Source organism: Vanellus vanellus (assembly GCF_965231255.1).
Source record: "Vanellus vanellus genome assembly, chromosome: 17".
Lineage (NCBI taxonomy): Eukaryota > Metazoa > Chordata > Aves > Charadriiformes > Charadriidae > Vanellus > Vanellus vanellus.
Window position 1 is genome coordinate 15,095,241 of NC_138922.1, and position 12,119 is coordinate 15,107,359.

The window sequence follows — 12,119 nt, forward strand, 5'->3', positions numbered from 1 at the left end:
AAGTCCCCTGCCAGCTTTCAGACCTGTGAGCTCACAGCCCTGGAGGGAGGCATCTTCAAAGATCCTTCTCCCCATAACCGCAGGTGACAGTCACAAACACAACTGATCACTAACAGAACAGGCAGTAGCAAACACTGTTTTCTGATCCCACGATCAATTGCCTGTTCAGCCCCATCCAAGCTGCTGCTGCACCAAAGGTTTGTACACACCACGCCAGGACTGGGCAGGGGTTCTTCTGCCAGGGCACCCACTGGAGGCAGCTGGAGCAGGTGCTGCAGACCAGTGTTGTACAACGCTTCTGTTCTACCACCCCCAGCACACTCACATTCAGTAACAGGCACCAGTAGGCTCCTGAGTTGCCCTCTAGCTTCACCATGCCCTCCCATGTGACATTTATAGCATATTTTCTTACAAAAATATTTTCAGCAGTAAGTGACTGGTTTGGAAATAGCAGTGTAGCTCACTGGATCATGTGAGCCTGACTAGCAGAGCTACAGGCGGCCCCAGGTTTCCCTGTAGGCAAATTCCTTGGTTAACTGCTCCAGAGCAATGAGGTCCTCTCACCTCAAGCCAGCTGGCAAGTGGAGCCACTTGTTCTCAGAACCCAAGCCAATGTCCGCTCCCTGCTAATAGAGCTGTTAGTTGTCTGCCTGCACAAGCCAATTTAACTGGGACATGACATGGTCATCTTGAAGTTCTTGCCCTTTGGATTACGCAACACAATTTCTTCAGGTTAAGGTACCACAAGCCACCTGCAAAACTGGAAGCATTTGAAAGGGTAGTTTCTCCCAAAAATGTGGTATTCAGTGAAAGTTTGAGAAAGCTGACAAACACACCATTTTGGTCGAGTCCCTTGAGAATCACCCTAGAACTCTGATCCTCTTTCAGGTCAGGCTCAAATACATTAATTCCATATTCTGATAAAGACAAAGACATGATAGTATTAAAATCTCAACTTTATTTGGCCAACAAATTCAGTTCCAATGTTATTATAGTGGAATGCTAAGAACTAGCCTGATGCCACTCAGGCCTCTGAGGCACTCCCCTGTTCAAGTTCCTCCCCAAAACCCAGTTAATTGCAAATGTCCTGTTTGATCTATTTGTCAGGCCCTCCCACATCACCCACCTGCCTGGTCAACCCATTCAAAATAATGCGGGGAAAGTGATTGCAAACCAGTCTTGCATTTGATCAAAATGATGGCAACACAGCTAGGTCTCACCTAAGCTGGTGAGCCAGCAATCACCTCCACCCTCAGAGCCTGCCACAGCCAGTGCACACAGTATTCCACCCTTCCGGGTGTTCAGAACAGTCATCTCCAAGTGTTTTAAAGCAGCAGGGAAAGGAATCATCTGGCCAGCATGAAGAGAAGCACTTTCATATACACCTTTCCCCAGGATGATGCCATCAGCCTACTGCCTCTTCCCCTACACATACAGAAGGCTGGTTCCAGGGAAGAACAGCTGAGACCATTAAGGACCCTGCCAGGTGCAGAAATCAACTATGGGGTTAAGTTAAAAAAAAAAAAAAAAAAAAAGGAAAAAAAAAGCTTTCTTGGAAGATGTTAGTGGCAAGGCTCCAGGATGTTGGGCCATTGAACTCATGCTACCACTTCACAATCTGCTTCTACCCAGAAGAACAGAATACTTCAAACAAAAGCTGTGTACAAAAAAAAGTACATCACAATAAAAAAAAAAAAATTAGCCCAGCTGGCTGGGCTGGCTACCTAGTGACAGATCCCTTCTCAAAAGCAAAAAGAAAGAAAAGATAGTCAAGTGTACAGATAAGTGGGGGCAAAGTGTTACTTTAAAAGCCAATCCCTGGATTTCCAGTCATTCACCTTCTGCTTTAAATCTTAATGGGTTTCCAACTCACTGGGCTGCGTAACAGCAGCCAATTTAGTGTCTGATTTTTTGGGTGATGTAGATCAGTCTTCTCTTTACAATTCATCCTTTTGGATTTTCTGCTCATCATCATCACCTTCTTCAAGGTCTGTTTCTTCATCCGTCTCCAGGTCCTCCAGATCCTGTATAGGTTAAAGACAGCTACAGGTTTCTGGCACATGAGGCAGATCCAAAACCAAGCACAGAACAGCATCTCCAACCTGTTCACTCTTCTCTACTATAATGTTAACAAAACACCCAGAGACTTCTACCAAGAGCTCTGGATTGGGGACATTAAGGATAGAAATCCTTGGAAGCTGGTACCTGCACCTGTAATACCCTCCACCCCATCATGTGAGGAGCTTCCAACTAGATACACTGAATACATAATGTTCATCATACTGCTAAGGTCCAGGTCCTGAGCGGGAGTTCTCAATAAGGAACAAGCCCTCTAAGAACTCCAGCAGTTTGCACAGCAACCAGAGACAGCTTGTGCAAAGTTAGAGGTTATAATATCAACATTTTCCGTGCGTTTGTGTTTAAGCCTCCCAAGAACATTTATTTCACACTTGACTGAAGTGTTCTCAATAAAAGGAGTCCATTACAGGCTGATGGCCAGGCAGACTGCAACTGAACAAGTGACATTTTATGATGTGGGCACTTTTTCATTCACCAACAATATCCTTTCCTGCCACATAACACAGGATCTTACTTAGGACTGAGGATTCGAGCACAGCACCAGATCCAACCTACACTCCATATCCTGAAGGCCCAGAGTACTGTATTAATATTACTCACATCATCAGCTGCTGCCCCATCCTGACCTCCGCTCTCCAAGAATTTTTTGAAGCCTTCTAGTGTCCTCTCCCCATTATAGTCAATTACCTACACAGAAAAAAACATTAAGATAATGGTTATGGGCACCTACAGAATCACAACCCTGGAGAGGAAAATTCTCTTTCTGAGTAAGAGTTAACATGCCAAGCAAAAGGGAATTTAAAAATTCACCTTCACCCATATGAGACGAAGGAAAACAGCTCAGCCACTAGACTTCAGAGATCACTGCGAGGAAAGAATAGCCTGCAGATGAGCACACTGTCCTCTACTACGCTCCCTCTTTTTCCCATTCCCACTTCCCACCCCCAAACTCTTTCCTACAGCTCAGGCCTCCCACAAAGGGTCTTGGACATCCTGTTGACTCTATGTGTTTCATCCCTACAGAATGGAGAGCCCTCCCAAAGGCCTTGTCCAAAACAGAACTCATGCATGCAACTACATGTTTCTAGTGCTCCCTTGTTATGTGATCTGTATAAAGGTCAACTGCCTTCTTACATTTCTGCCAGAGCCTGCAGGGAAGAACTTGAGTGTGGGGAAGCTGTGGATTTTCACTGCTTCTACTTCATTGGCTGTCGAATCCATCTTGGCAATGACAATGTTCTCATGGTCCCTGTAGGTGTCTCCCAGCTTGTCCCAGATAGGAGCCAGCTGCTTACAGTGACCACACCAGGGGGCATCTGTTAATTACAAAAACATAGCTAGCACCAACATCCTAACAAGTTACCACCACCACTACCCCCAAACCCCCATGACAGGCAGAGTTCACACACATCTTTCAACTGAGGCACTCCTTTTGTGGCTTAGATTCTGTAAGATGCTTTCTCCCTAATCCTGGTCATGCAGTATTCTGGCACTCCTTTCATGCCAGTTACTTGGAATCAGCTGTTGAAAGATACTTACAGAACTCTACAAAGACATTCTTATTCTCATCAAAAGCAACTTCTTCAAAGTTCTTCCCAACCAGAACTTTGACAGGCTGCTTGTCCCAGTCTTCAGGAAGATCTTGACTCATCAGGTGGGGCTGGAATAAGAAGTGAAATTCAGAGATATGGTTTGCTACACAGCTGTTTGGCATGTCCATGCAGTCACGTATCCTGGAAAACCCAAGTTTAACCACCCCCCTCAGCGCCTCAATCATAGGCTGTGAGCAGTCAGATGAATCAGTCACTTCCTCTTCTGCTTACAGAAAGTCTCCTTCCCACCCTGAACAAGTAGGAATAACGTGCTTTTGTGCAGGGAGAACTGCAATTGAGCTCTGTAGGAAGGAAACAATATTGCTGACAATATCATTCCCACCGGACTGAGTTTAGCTAAAGTCACCACTGGAGTAACATGCATATGGCCACCTCCAGCAGATGAGAGCTGAAAGCTCTTTAAACCATGCCACACAAGTTCACACCTTCCACAGATTGTTGGCAGAAACATCAACTGGATCAACGGCACAGTTATCATAAGCAGCAGAAAGAGCAGGCTCTGACTGTACTCAGGTGCCAGTACGTGGCTTGCTTTCCTACAGTCTTCATGCCCCAGTGGGTTTGCCTTTAATTTCTCAGCACAAAGCCCGCTAGACATTGTGTGTTAGTTGGAAGGATTTTCTCCAGGTGACTCACACAACTCCTCACAGGGAGCTTAGCCAGCAGGTTACCACCAGCAACATTTATCTCCATTACCTTGATCTTGCCCTCCAGGAACTTATTACAGAACTCTTTGATCTTGTCTGATGTGAGGTCATCTGATTCAGGTTTGTATTTGGTCATTTCTTCCTCCAGTGTGATCAGACGAACAGCTGGACATTCTTCTTTCTTTAGGCCAAAAAACTCTAAAATCCTCTGGTTGTCACTGTGGTCGCTGTCTATGAAGATGAACAGGATCTTTGGAGGAAAAAGTCAAAGGCAGTATGGTGAAGACAAGTACCTCCTGGCTATAATACTTTACACACACACTTGCATGGACAGTAGCTGAACTGGCCCCTCTTCCTTCTCCAAGCCCATTAAGAGGGCACCCTGTCAGAGCACAAACACTGGAGCCGGAACAGTTCACGCAGCATGCGCACAGACCTGGCACTGGTGTCGATTAAGGCAGAGTCAGATTTACATCCGCAAGAAGGAAAGTCAGGAGTTAACTGCTATTCCTTCAACAGTTGTGCAAGTCAGTGTGTAAGCCAGTAAGTGACTCAGTCACCTATTATCAAGAGACACAGGTAGAGAGAGAGCTAGCTTCAAGTACTCCTCCATAGCTGTTAAGTGGATATACACAGACAGTGCTATGCTTCTCTGCAGGAGGTTGTCATCGAATTCATAATCCAAGAAATCATCTCACCTTCCCTTTGAAGTTTCCAGCTGCACTCTTGAAGTTGTCCAGTTTCCCTTGGTAGTCAGACACACTTTTTGGTAGGAACAGTAAAATATGAGTCTTGATCTCTCCTCCAAAGATTTTAGGAGCAGTCTGAGGAGTAGAAAATAAGCTTTATTTTTGGAAGAGAGGTAAATCAGTGTTAAGATCAGCTCAGCTCTGCTATTCTGACTAGCCCACAGGAGCCTCCAATACTACAGGACTGCTTTGAACAGCAATCTTATGCCTCCTTCCCCTTGTGTTCTTCACACTTCTCCATAATCCCAAACTAGCATCAGCTCCAAGATAATACATAACCTACAATTTAAGCTTTGTTATATTCATACAGTAGCTATGGGAAGAAGTTTTGCCAGGTATCTAAAGACCTACCTGTTCAGTGAACTCTATGACCAGAGGCAATGAATTAGACTTGATGAAGTTCAGTAAATTGTCTTTTGTGAGATCGCCTTCAAAGTTGTTACGGCCTTCATCAAACTGCAAAAACAGATATCCTTGCATTAGAACACTTCCATATCCCATATGAATCTTCTCTTTCAAGAAATAAGATGCATTCACACCAGAGTCACTGCCCCAATGCATCTCAGCTGCACTTGTTCAGAGCAGACTTCCATCTCTCAAGCCTTAAATCACCCCCAAGCAGCAGAAGGTGAGCATCAACAAGATCGTCAGCTTAGATCTTGGTATTGTTCTGCACGATCATTAAATGATTTGCAAAACAGGTCACCAAGAAGGACTTTTAACGGCTGCCTTAGAGCTTCATAGAAGGCATTAGATAGATCAGCAAGAGCACAGCACCAGAGCACAGGCAGCTTTCTGCTCTGCAGGAGTTTGCAATGTCACAGCAGACACTTTAACCAGACAGTGCTATGAAATAAGTCTGACAAGGCCCACCGTGCACTGCAAGTAAACAGTAATTTACTTAGCTCTGTGGGGTTGTTTCAGTCTCTATTGTTAGAGACAACACCATATGTTTAACACTCACTAGAGGTGCCAGATCCCTTTTTATATTAGGACATCACCTGTACCCCTGACCAGGATTCTCAGAACCCTCTCTGGCAGCCTGGAAAGGGAACAGCTGTAGAGGACCATCAAGGTTAAAGAGAGGATGTGCAGGATAACCCTGCAGTCCCATGGCAGGGCAACGCTCAAGTTACTGGCAGAAACAAGAGAGTGGACTTGGATAACCTTCTATTAGAGGAAGCATACCAGGCTCAGCTGAAAAGCTGAGCAAAACATTTAACATTGGAAATTAACTTTGTAAATACTTCAAAGAGACTTATGCTTTCAGAACAGTTGTTCAAGGGTCTTTGCAAGTCTGGACAGCTCAAACAAAGAATAAGATGAGAATGACCAGCCAACAAACTCTCTCAGTTTAGACCCAAATAACTGCAGGAAGCTGAGCCAAAGTCCAAAGCCATAATTGCTGGTAAAATAAACCATCTAGTTTTTATACCCTGGTATTTGGTTACCACTGGTGCTCAATCTCACTGTGGTTTGGGGTGGACATATTTGAGAGCTCTCGTGTCACTACCATGAGATCACACCAAACAGGAACAAGGAGACAATGTTCACACAGGCTGAAAGGCATCTCACCTTCTTTCTTCCACACAGAGTAGAGCACTTTTGCAGCATCCCAGCCCTCCAGTGGCTCATGAACTGCCTTTCAGACCAAGGTTCCTCCCATTCCTAACACACCTGACAGAAGCTGCCAGGTGCAGAATTGCTTTTCACTCCAGATGTACCCAAGTCGACTACACTTAGGGAAAATAGCTTGAAAATTCCTTTAGTGTTAAAGACTGGTCCTGCCATTGCCCCAGCTCTTCAGAAGCAGAGGAAACCATAACAGAGCTCACAAGACTTAATGGTTAGAGAATAGTACACAAGATCAAATCAACACAAATCCATTCTACAGAGCACTAAACATGAGAAAACATACTAAGTAAAACTCAGGGTAGTAACTTGTCAGTGCTGGAGGCCCTAGTTGTAACCTAGCCACTTCAAAGCAAGCTCATATGTTGCCCTGCTCAGACCCTGAAGCTGGTACTACCCACAGTGACAGTCAGTTTTAGAGGAGCATTTCTATTCGGACAGAACAAAAGTTGAGAAAACCCCTGCAAACAGCTATTTCAGCCCAGCATTAGCCATGAATAGAGCATGCAGAAAGATTGCATACAGAAAGCTATACACGCAAGAAAAGCAAGACACAGATAGTAAGTCAGCCAAGAACAATATACTGCTCCCTTCACCCACCCCAACTTTTCTAGTTGCAAAACCCTAGCATTTTGCACTTGTTAGCCAGATAATTTACTTGCAACCTCAGCTATACTGATCTGAGCAACCTCTGACTGAGAATTTAAGTCTACAAGCATCTAGCACCATAAAAATAACTACAATTTTTCAGAGGTGTAGTAGAATAAAATATGCCATTTTAGCTGATGAAAGAATGAAGTAAGAATTCATTCAATTTTTTAGCATGACTTGGGTCAAATTGGTCAGACTGATGACTGATTAGATTACAGATTTAGTAAGCTTGAACCTAAAGCAGCTTTCTGCCCTGCCTCACTGCACCCAAGTACACGGTACCACCAGGTCTAAGGAACCTCTACTTGCCTTCTCAAACCTAGAATTTCATCCCAGGACTGGATTTTAATAGTAAAAGACATCAGTAAGTTTATTTCTGGTTCCATCAATGGCCAGCATCGCTCTGCACATAACCTAACTGCCCCAGGCTAGTCAGCTGCAAATCCTCTTAGGAACCTCACTGGAATCAGTACACTGCAGAACCCATGGCAGTCCAAGAGACAGAACAACTCTTGGACACAGCCATCAACTGACTGCAGCAGAGGTCAATATTGAGTAAAAGCAACTTTGCTAAACCACAAACACCGAGCACCATGGCAAGCCATCAAGAACTTGGCTACTGTTCTAAGACCTTCAGAGTTTGGGGAGTAGCACAGGAGGCCCCACTAGTTACAGCCATGAATATTTTAAAGATTGTGCTGACCATTACTGCACTGCAGCCAGATATCTGAGAGACAGGGAAGCAAGTGAAGCAACAGCTTGGACCCAAACTCCAGCAGCTTCAGGAGGGCAGCACCGGGACAGGAGACCAATGTGGCTGCCCTCTGCAGACCCCTCTGGTGCTGGCTGTGCCCTGCAAAGCAACCTGGGGCTCTGCCATGCTGCAGGCTCTGCTTTTCCTGCCTCCAGGCTCCGTGGCTTAGAAATAGCTAGGTGTAGAGCACAGGATCTTTTGCTGTTTTGTCCAGGGCTGCCTCATTTGAATCTAATTAGAGAAAAGGTATGAAGAGGCATGAGATTCAAGTGTGGCATTCATGGTTTGTAGCAATCAGTACCTTCTTGAAGAGGACCACACCATCCTTGCTAAGCTGGTACTTGGTGAAGACATCAGCACTGGAGGAAATCCCAAAAGGAATGTCATCCACAGCTTCTGCTGCCAACAGGAACTCCTTTGCAGGCTCCGATGTCAAATCCTTAATAAAGAAAGGTGTCTCACATGGGGCTCACATCAAACTGCAGCACAAACATCCCAGGGCTTACCAGCCAGGGAACCAGAAGATCAAGTAAGGCAGGACAGCAAGTGTTTCCCCACTTACACAGGGCCTTCCCCAGCTGTCAGGTCCCCATGGGGCACAAAGCAGGGAAGGCCCAATGCATACACAAAAGCTCCTCAAATGGAAGCACAAACTCTACCTTGAAGAAACCAATCACAACCACTTCACTGGAATCCACTAATGTCTCTGCTGCAGCAGCATCTGTCAGGGTAGTTGCAGCTGGGCCAGTGCGTTTCTTCAGCCAGCTGACAATATCATCTGCTTCTCTGCCAGCTACACCAGAAAGAAAAACACTGATTCGCTTTCCCCCCCACTAAGTTTAAGAACACAATACCCCTAAGACTTGAGACAGACTGTTCAGCAGCTGGCCGAGAGGTTGCAAAGAATCAAGATCTCATTTATGCAACTCTTCCTTACTCCTGGTGTAATTAAGGTAATCACTAATTGTTGAAAGTCAAGGTACAAGGGGCTCCCAGGAATCCATTCTTCTCTTGCTTCTAGCCCAAGCATGTTCTTAAACTTTGACCAGCAATACAGCACTTCTCTAAGATGCTGATATTTTCCATGCAAATGCACCACCTTTTCCTTTCAAAATCAGTATTCTGGATGTTACCCTCAGCATCCAGCACAGTGTGGCTTGGTTTAGCTGACTTCTGCTTGTCTTGGTCTTCCTCACACCCCTGTGTTACATCTTGTGTTTGTTCCTTTACCAAACCACCCAAGCATTTTTTCAATTCTGGGTGCTACATTGCTCAAGTAAACTCAAGCCAAGCAACAAACCAAGCTCGGATTGCTTTACTTTCCTACACAAAACCAACTCCATCTGCTTTAAGCTCGTGTTAGGCATTTCCCCAGCTTTAGGTAAGAAAGCCTGTTAAAGGCAGACTTGTTCCTCAACACCCCAACTCACACCCAGTGCACATCCCCAAAGTGCCGCTCCCCAGCCACTGTCGCTGCTGTCACCGTGGACCTTGTCCAGCCACCACGGCACAGGCAGGAGCATGGGGCCAGGGGCACGGACCCGCCGCCACGTCGCTGCCCTCTGCACCCAGGCAGGCACAGGGCCAGGTCCCGGCTCACCGGTGTACTCCTTGGGCGTGGCCTTGTCACCGTTCCTGAAGAACTTGATGGTGGGGTAGCCACGAACACCGAACTGCTGCGCCAGCTCCGACTCCTCCGTGGCGTCCACCTTGGCCAGACGGATCTCCGAGCCCTCTGCCTTCAGCTTCGCCGCTGCCTTCGCATACTCGGGCGCCAGCGCTTTGCAGTGCCCGCACCACGGGGCATCTGCGAGACAGGGAGTCAGCGTCGGACGGAGCCGCCCCGCTCCCAGCCCCACTGCCTCCACCCCGGGCCCCAGAGACTCCGCTACCGGCCCCGGGACAGGTCCGAAGCCGGCGCAGCGCCCGCACCCCGGAGTCCTAAGACCTCCCCCGGCAGGGGAGTCCGGTGCCTCAACACACATCTCCACATAAACCACCAGCCCCTGGGACCGCCCGACCCCAGCCCCACTGCCCGCCCACCCACTTCCCCTCCGGCCCGGGCCCTCACAGAACTCGACGAGCAGGTATCGGTGCGCCGCCAGCGCCTGCTCGAAAGAGGCGGCGCGCAGCACCAGGACGCCGTCCTCCTCCTCAAGGGTCGTGGCGGACACGCGGGCAGACGACAGCAGGAGAAGACAGAGCAGGGCGGCGATGGCGCGGAGCCCCACCATGGCGCTGATGGCGGCAGGTCGGGACAAGCCAGAACGGGCGTGCGGCCGCGGCGCCGCCTCCGTTTATAAACCCGCCTCCCCCGGCCACCGCCGCACCCCATTGGTCGCGCCATGCCGCTCCGCAACCGTCCGCCATTGGCTCGGCGCACTGCCCGGGCAGCTGCGCAGCTTCTATTGGTCGGCGGGGTGGACACGCCCCCCGTCCGCCGCCGCGGGTTGGCCGTCGGCCTCGTTCCCCGCCCTCGGGCTGCCATTGGCCCCTTTTCCCCGCTGCGCCGTCCGCAGTTGGTCAGCGTCGCTGCCTCGCGCGGCCGCCTGCCCTCGAACGTGGCACTGGGGCGGCCCCCCCGGGCGGGCACTGCGCGTGCGCGCGGCCAGGCGCGCGTGGTGGATTCTGACTGGGCCGCGTCCGCCGCCCTTTGAACCCGGCCCGGAAGGGAAAGGGGGCTCTTCCGGCTCCCGCGGAGGGAATAGGCAGCGGCGCACGTGACACCGTAGGACACGTCACGGCGCGCGAGGCCGGAGGTCGGGGCGAGGCCCGGACCGCTGGCGGTCGGGGGCACCGGGGGGGGGGGGTCTGTCCCAGCCCCGGCCTGGGGGTCGCTGGGCAGCACTCAGGGCCGGCCCCGGCCCACGCAGCGGGAGCACGCAGCGGGGGGCGGCTGCGGCCGCTCGGTGTCACGGTGGCCCTGTTGGCTACCGCTCCCGGCCCTGAGCTACCCCGAGCCCGCCGCAGCGCAAGGGAGGCCCCGTTCTGTTGTGCTGCAGCCTCACTGTCTGTGACTGGCCGCAGGGAACAGGGCAGCTCAGCACAGTGCTCGGGCCCCGCCAGAGGCTGCTGGTGGCTCCTGGCCTCGGCACACGCTCTTCCATGCGGTGGCAGGCTGGAGGCAGGGCACGGGGGCACCTTGTGCCCCCGGAGCAAGCAGGAGCCTGTAGGCAGAAGGTTGCAGCTCAGAGCATAGTGTTCTGTGCAGGGTCTGCAAAGGGACCCACGAGAAACGAGTCTCATGGCCGTGGCAGGGGACAGTCCCATCCTGCGCTTCTCCCCTGCTCTGCTCCAGCATCTCCTGACGCAGCATGGGAGTCGGTCCTGGGCCTGCTTACTCCCAGAGCTTGGCAGGGGAAGAAAGCCCCTGCACCCACGGGCAGAAAGCAGCCGGCCTTTGGCTGCAGTGTTGGCACTGCTAGCACCAGGGAATGGGCGGGTTTGCTATGGGCACCTCTGGTACATACGGGCTGCCCAGCTGATAACTGCTGGAGTGGGGACAGGCTCCGTCCAGGCTCCCGGCCACACCCTCCTACAAAGCAGAGCTGCTGCTCTTTGCTCTCCTGCTTCCCCTGGCAGGGGCTGGGCCCCAGGCCAGCGGCGTTCTGAGTGAGGTGCCCCTGGTCGTTCTGTGAGTGCTGCAAAGAGTAGTTGTCTGTTCAGGAGCTTTGGTCCGGTGCAGAACTGGACACCTTTCAGCAAGATTGTAGATGACAAAGCTGTGCTGAGTAAAACAGCAAGCGTGCAGCAGCTACTGTCCAGCTGCTGCTGCTCGGGGCTGCACAGGCACAGGCATGTCAGGCTGCCAGGGTGGGGATCGGCTGCTGCCAGAATGAGATCCTGCATTAATGCCCAGCCACCTTGAAGCCTGTCTGGTTCCACAGGCATAGGAGCGCTTGGGAGCCAGTGCCCTGCCTGGGGGGCTCTGCAGTGACACTGTCTGCTGAAAGGGCCAGACCTGCATCAGGGCAGTTTCTGCCAGAAGGCCCTC

The 12,119-nt window shown here is 50.1% G+C and overlaps 1 protein-coding gene across 1 annotated transcript; it reads right to left on the reverse strand.

Annotated features, from left to right (window-relative positions):
• Nucleotides 1-938: 938 nt before the first annotated feature.
• P4HB (prolyl 4-hydroxylase subunit beta) lies at nucleotides 939-10,385 on the reverse strand. Its single transcript, XM_082492338.1, has 11 exons — nucleotides 10,197-10,385; nucleotides 9,726-9,932; nucleotides 8,785-8,918; nucleotides 8,427-8,564; nucleotides 5,440-5,544; nucleotides 5,038-5,163; nucleotides 4,389-4,589; nucleotides 3,619-3,739; nucleotides 3,214-3,395; nucleotides 2,680-2,766; nucleotides 939-2,024 (listed from the first exon to the last, which is right to left on the reverse strand). Exons 1-11 carry the CDS (start codon nucleotides 10,357-10,359, stop codon nucleotides 1,938-1,940), a joined length of 1,551 nt encoding a protein of 516 aa, XP_082348464.1. The 5' UTR covers nucleotides 10,360-10,385; the 3' UTR covers nucleotides 939-1,937.
• Nucleotides 10,386-12,119: the final 1,734 nt, after the last annotated feature.

Excerpts from the sequence above, each read along its gene's own strand:
- P4HB (XM_082492338.1), bottom strand. The coding sequence starts at position 10,359 with ATGGTGGGGCTCCGCGCCATCGCCGCCCTGCTCTGTCTTCTCCTGCTG. Across the intron at positions 5,164-5,439 it reads TCATAGAGTTCACTGAACAG|ACTGCTCCTAAAATCTTTGG; the intron begins GTAGGTCTTTAG and ends TCTACTCCTCAG. Across the intron at positions 4,590-5,037 it reads CTGGAAACTTCAAAGGGAAG|ATCCTGTTCATCTTCATAGA; the intron begins GTGAGATGATTT and ends TTTCCTCCAAAG.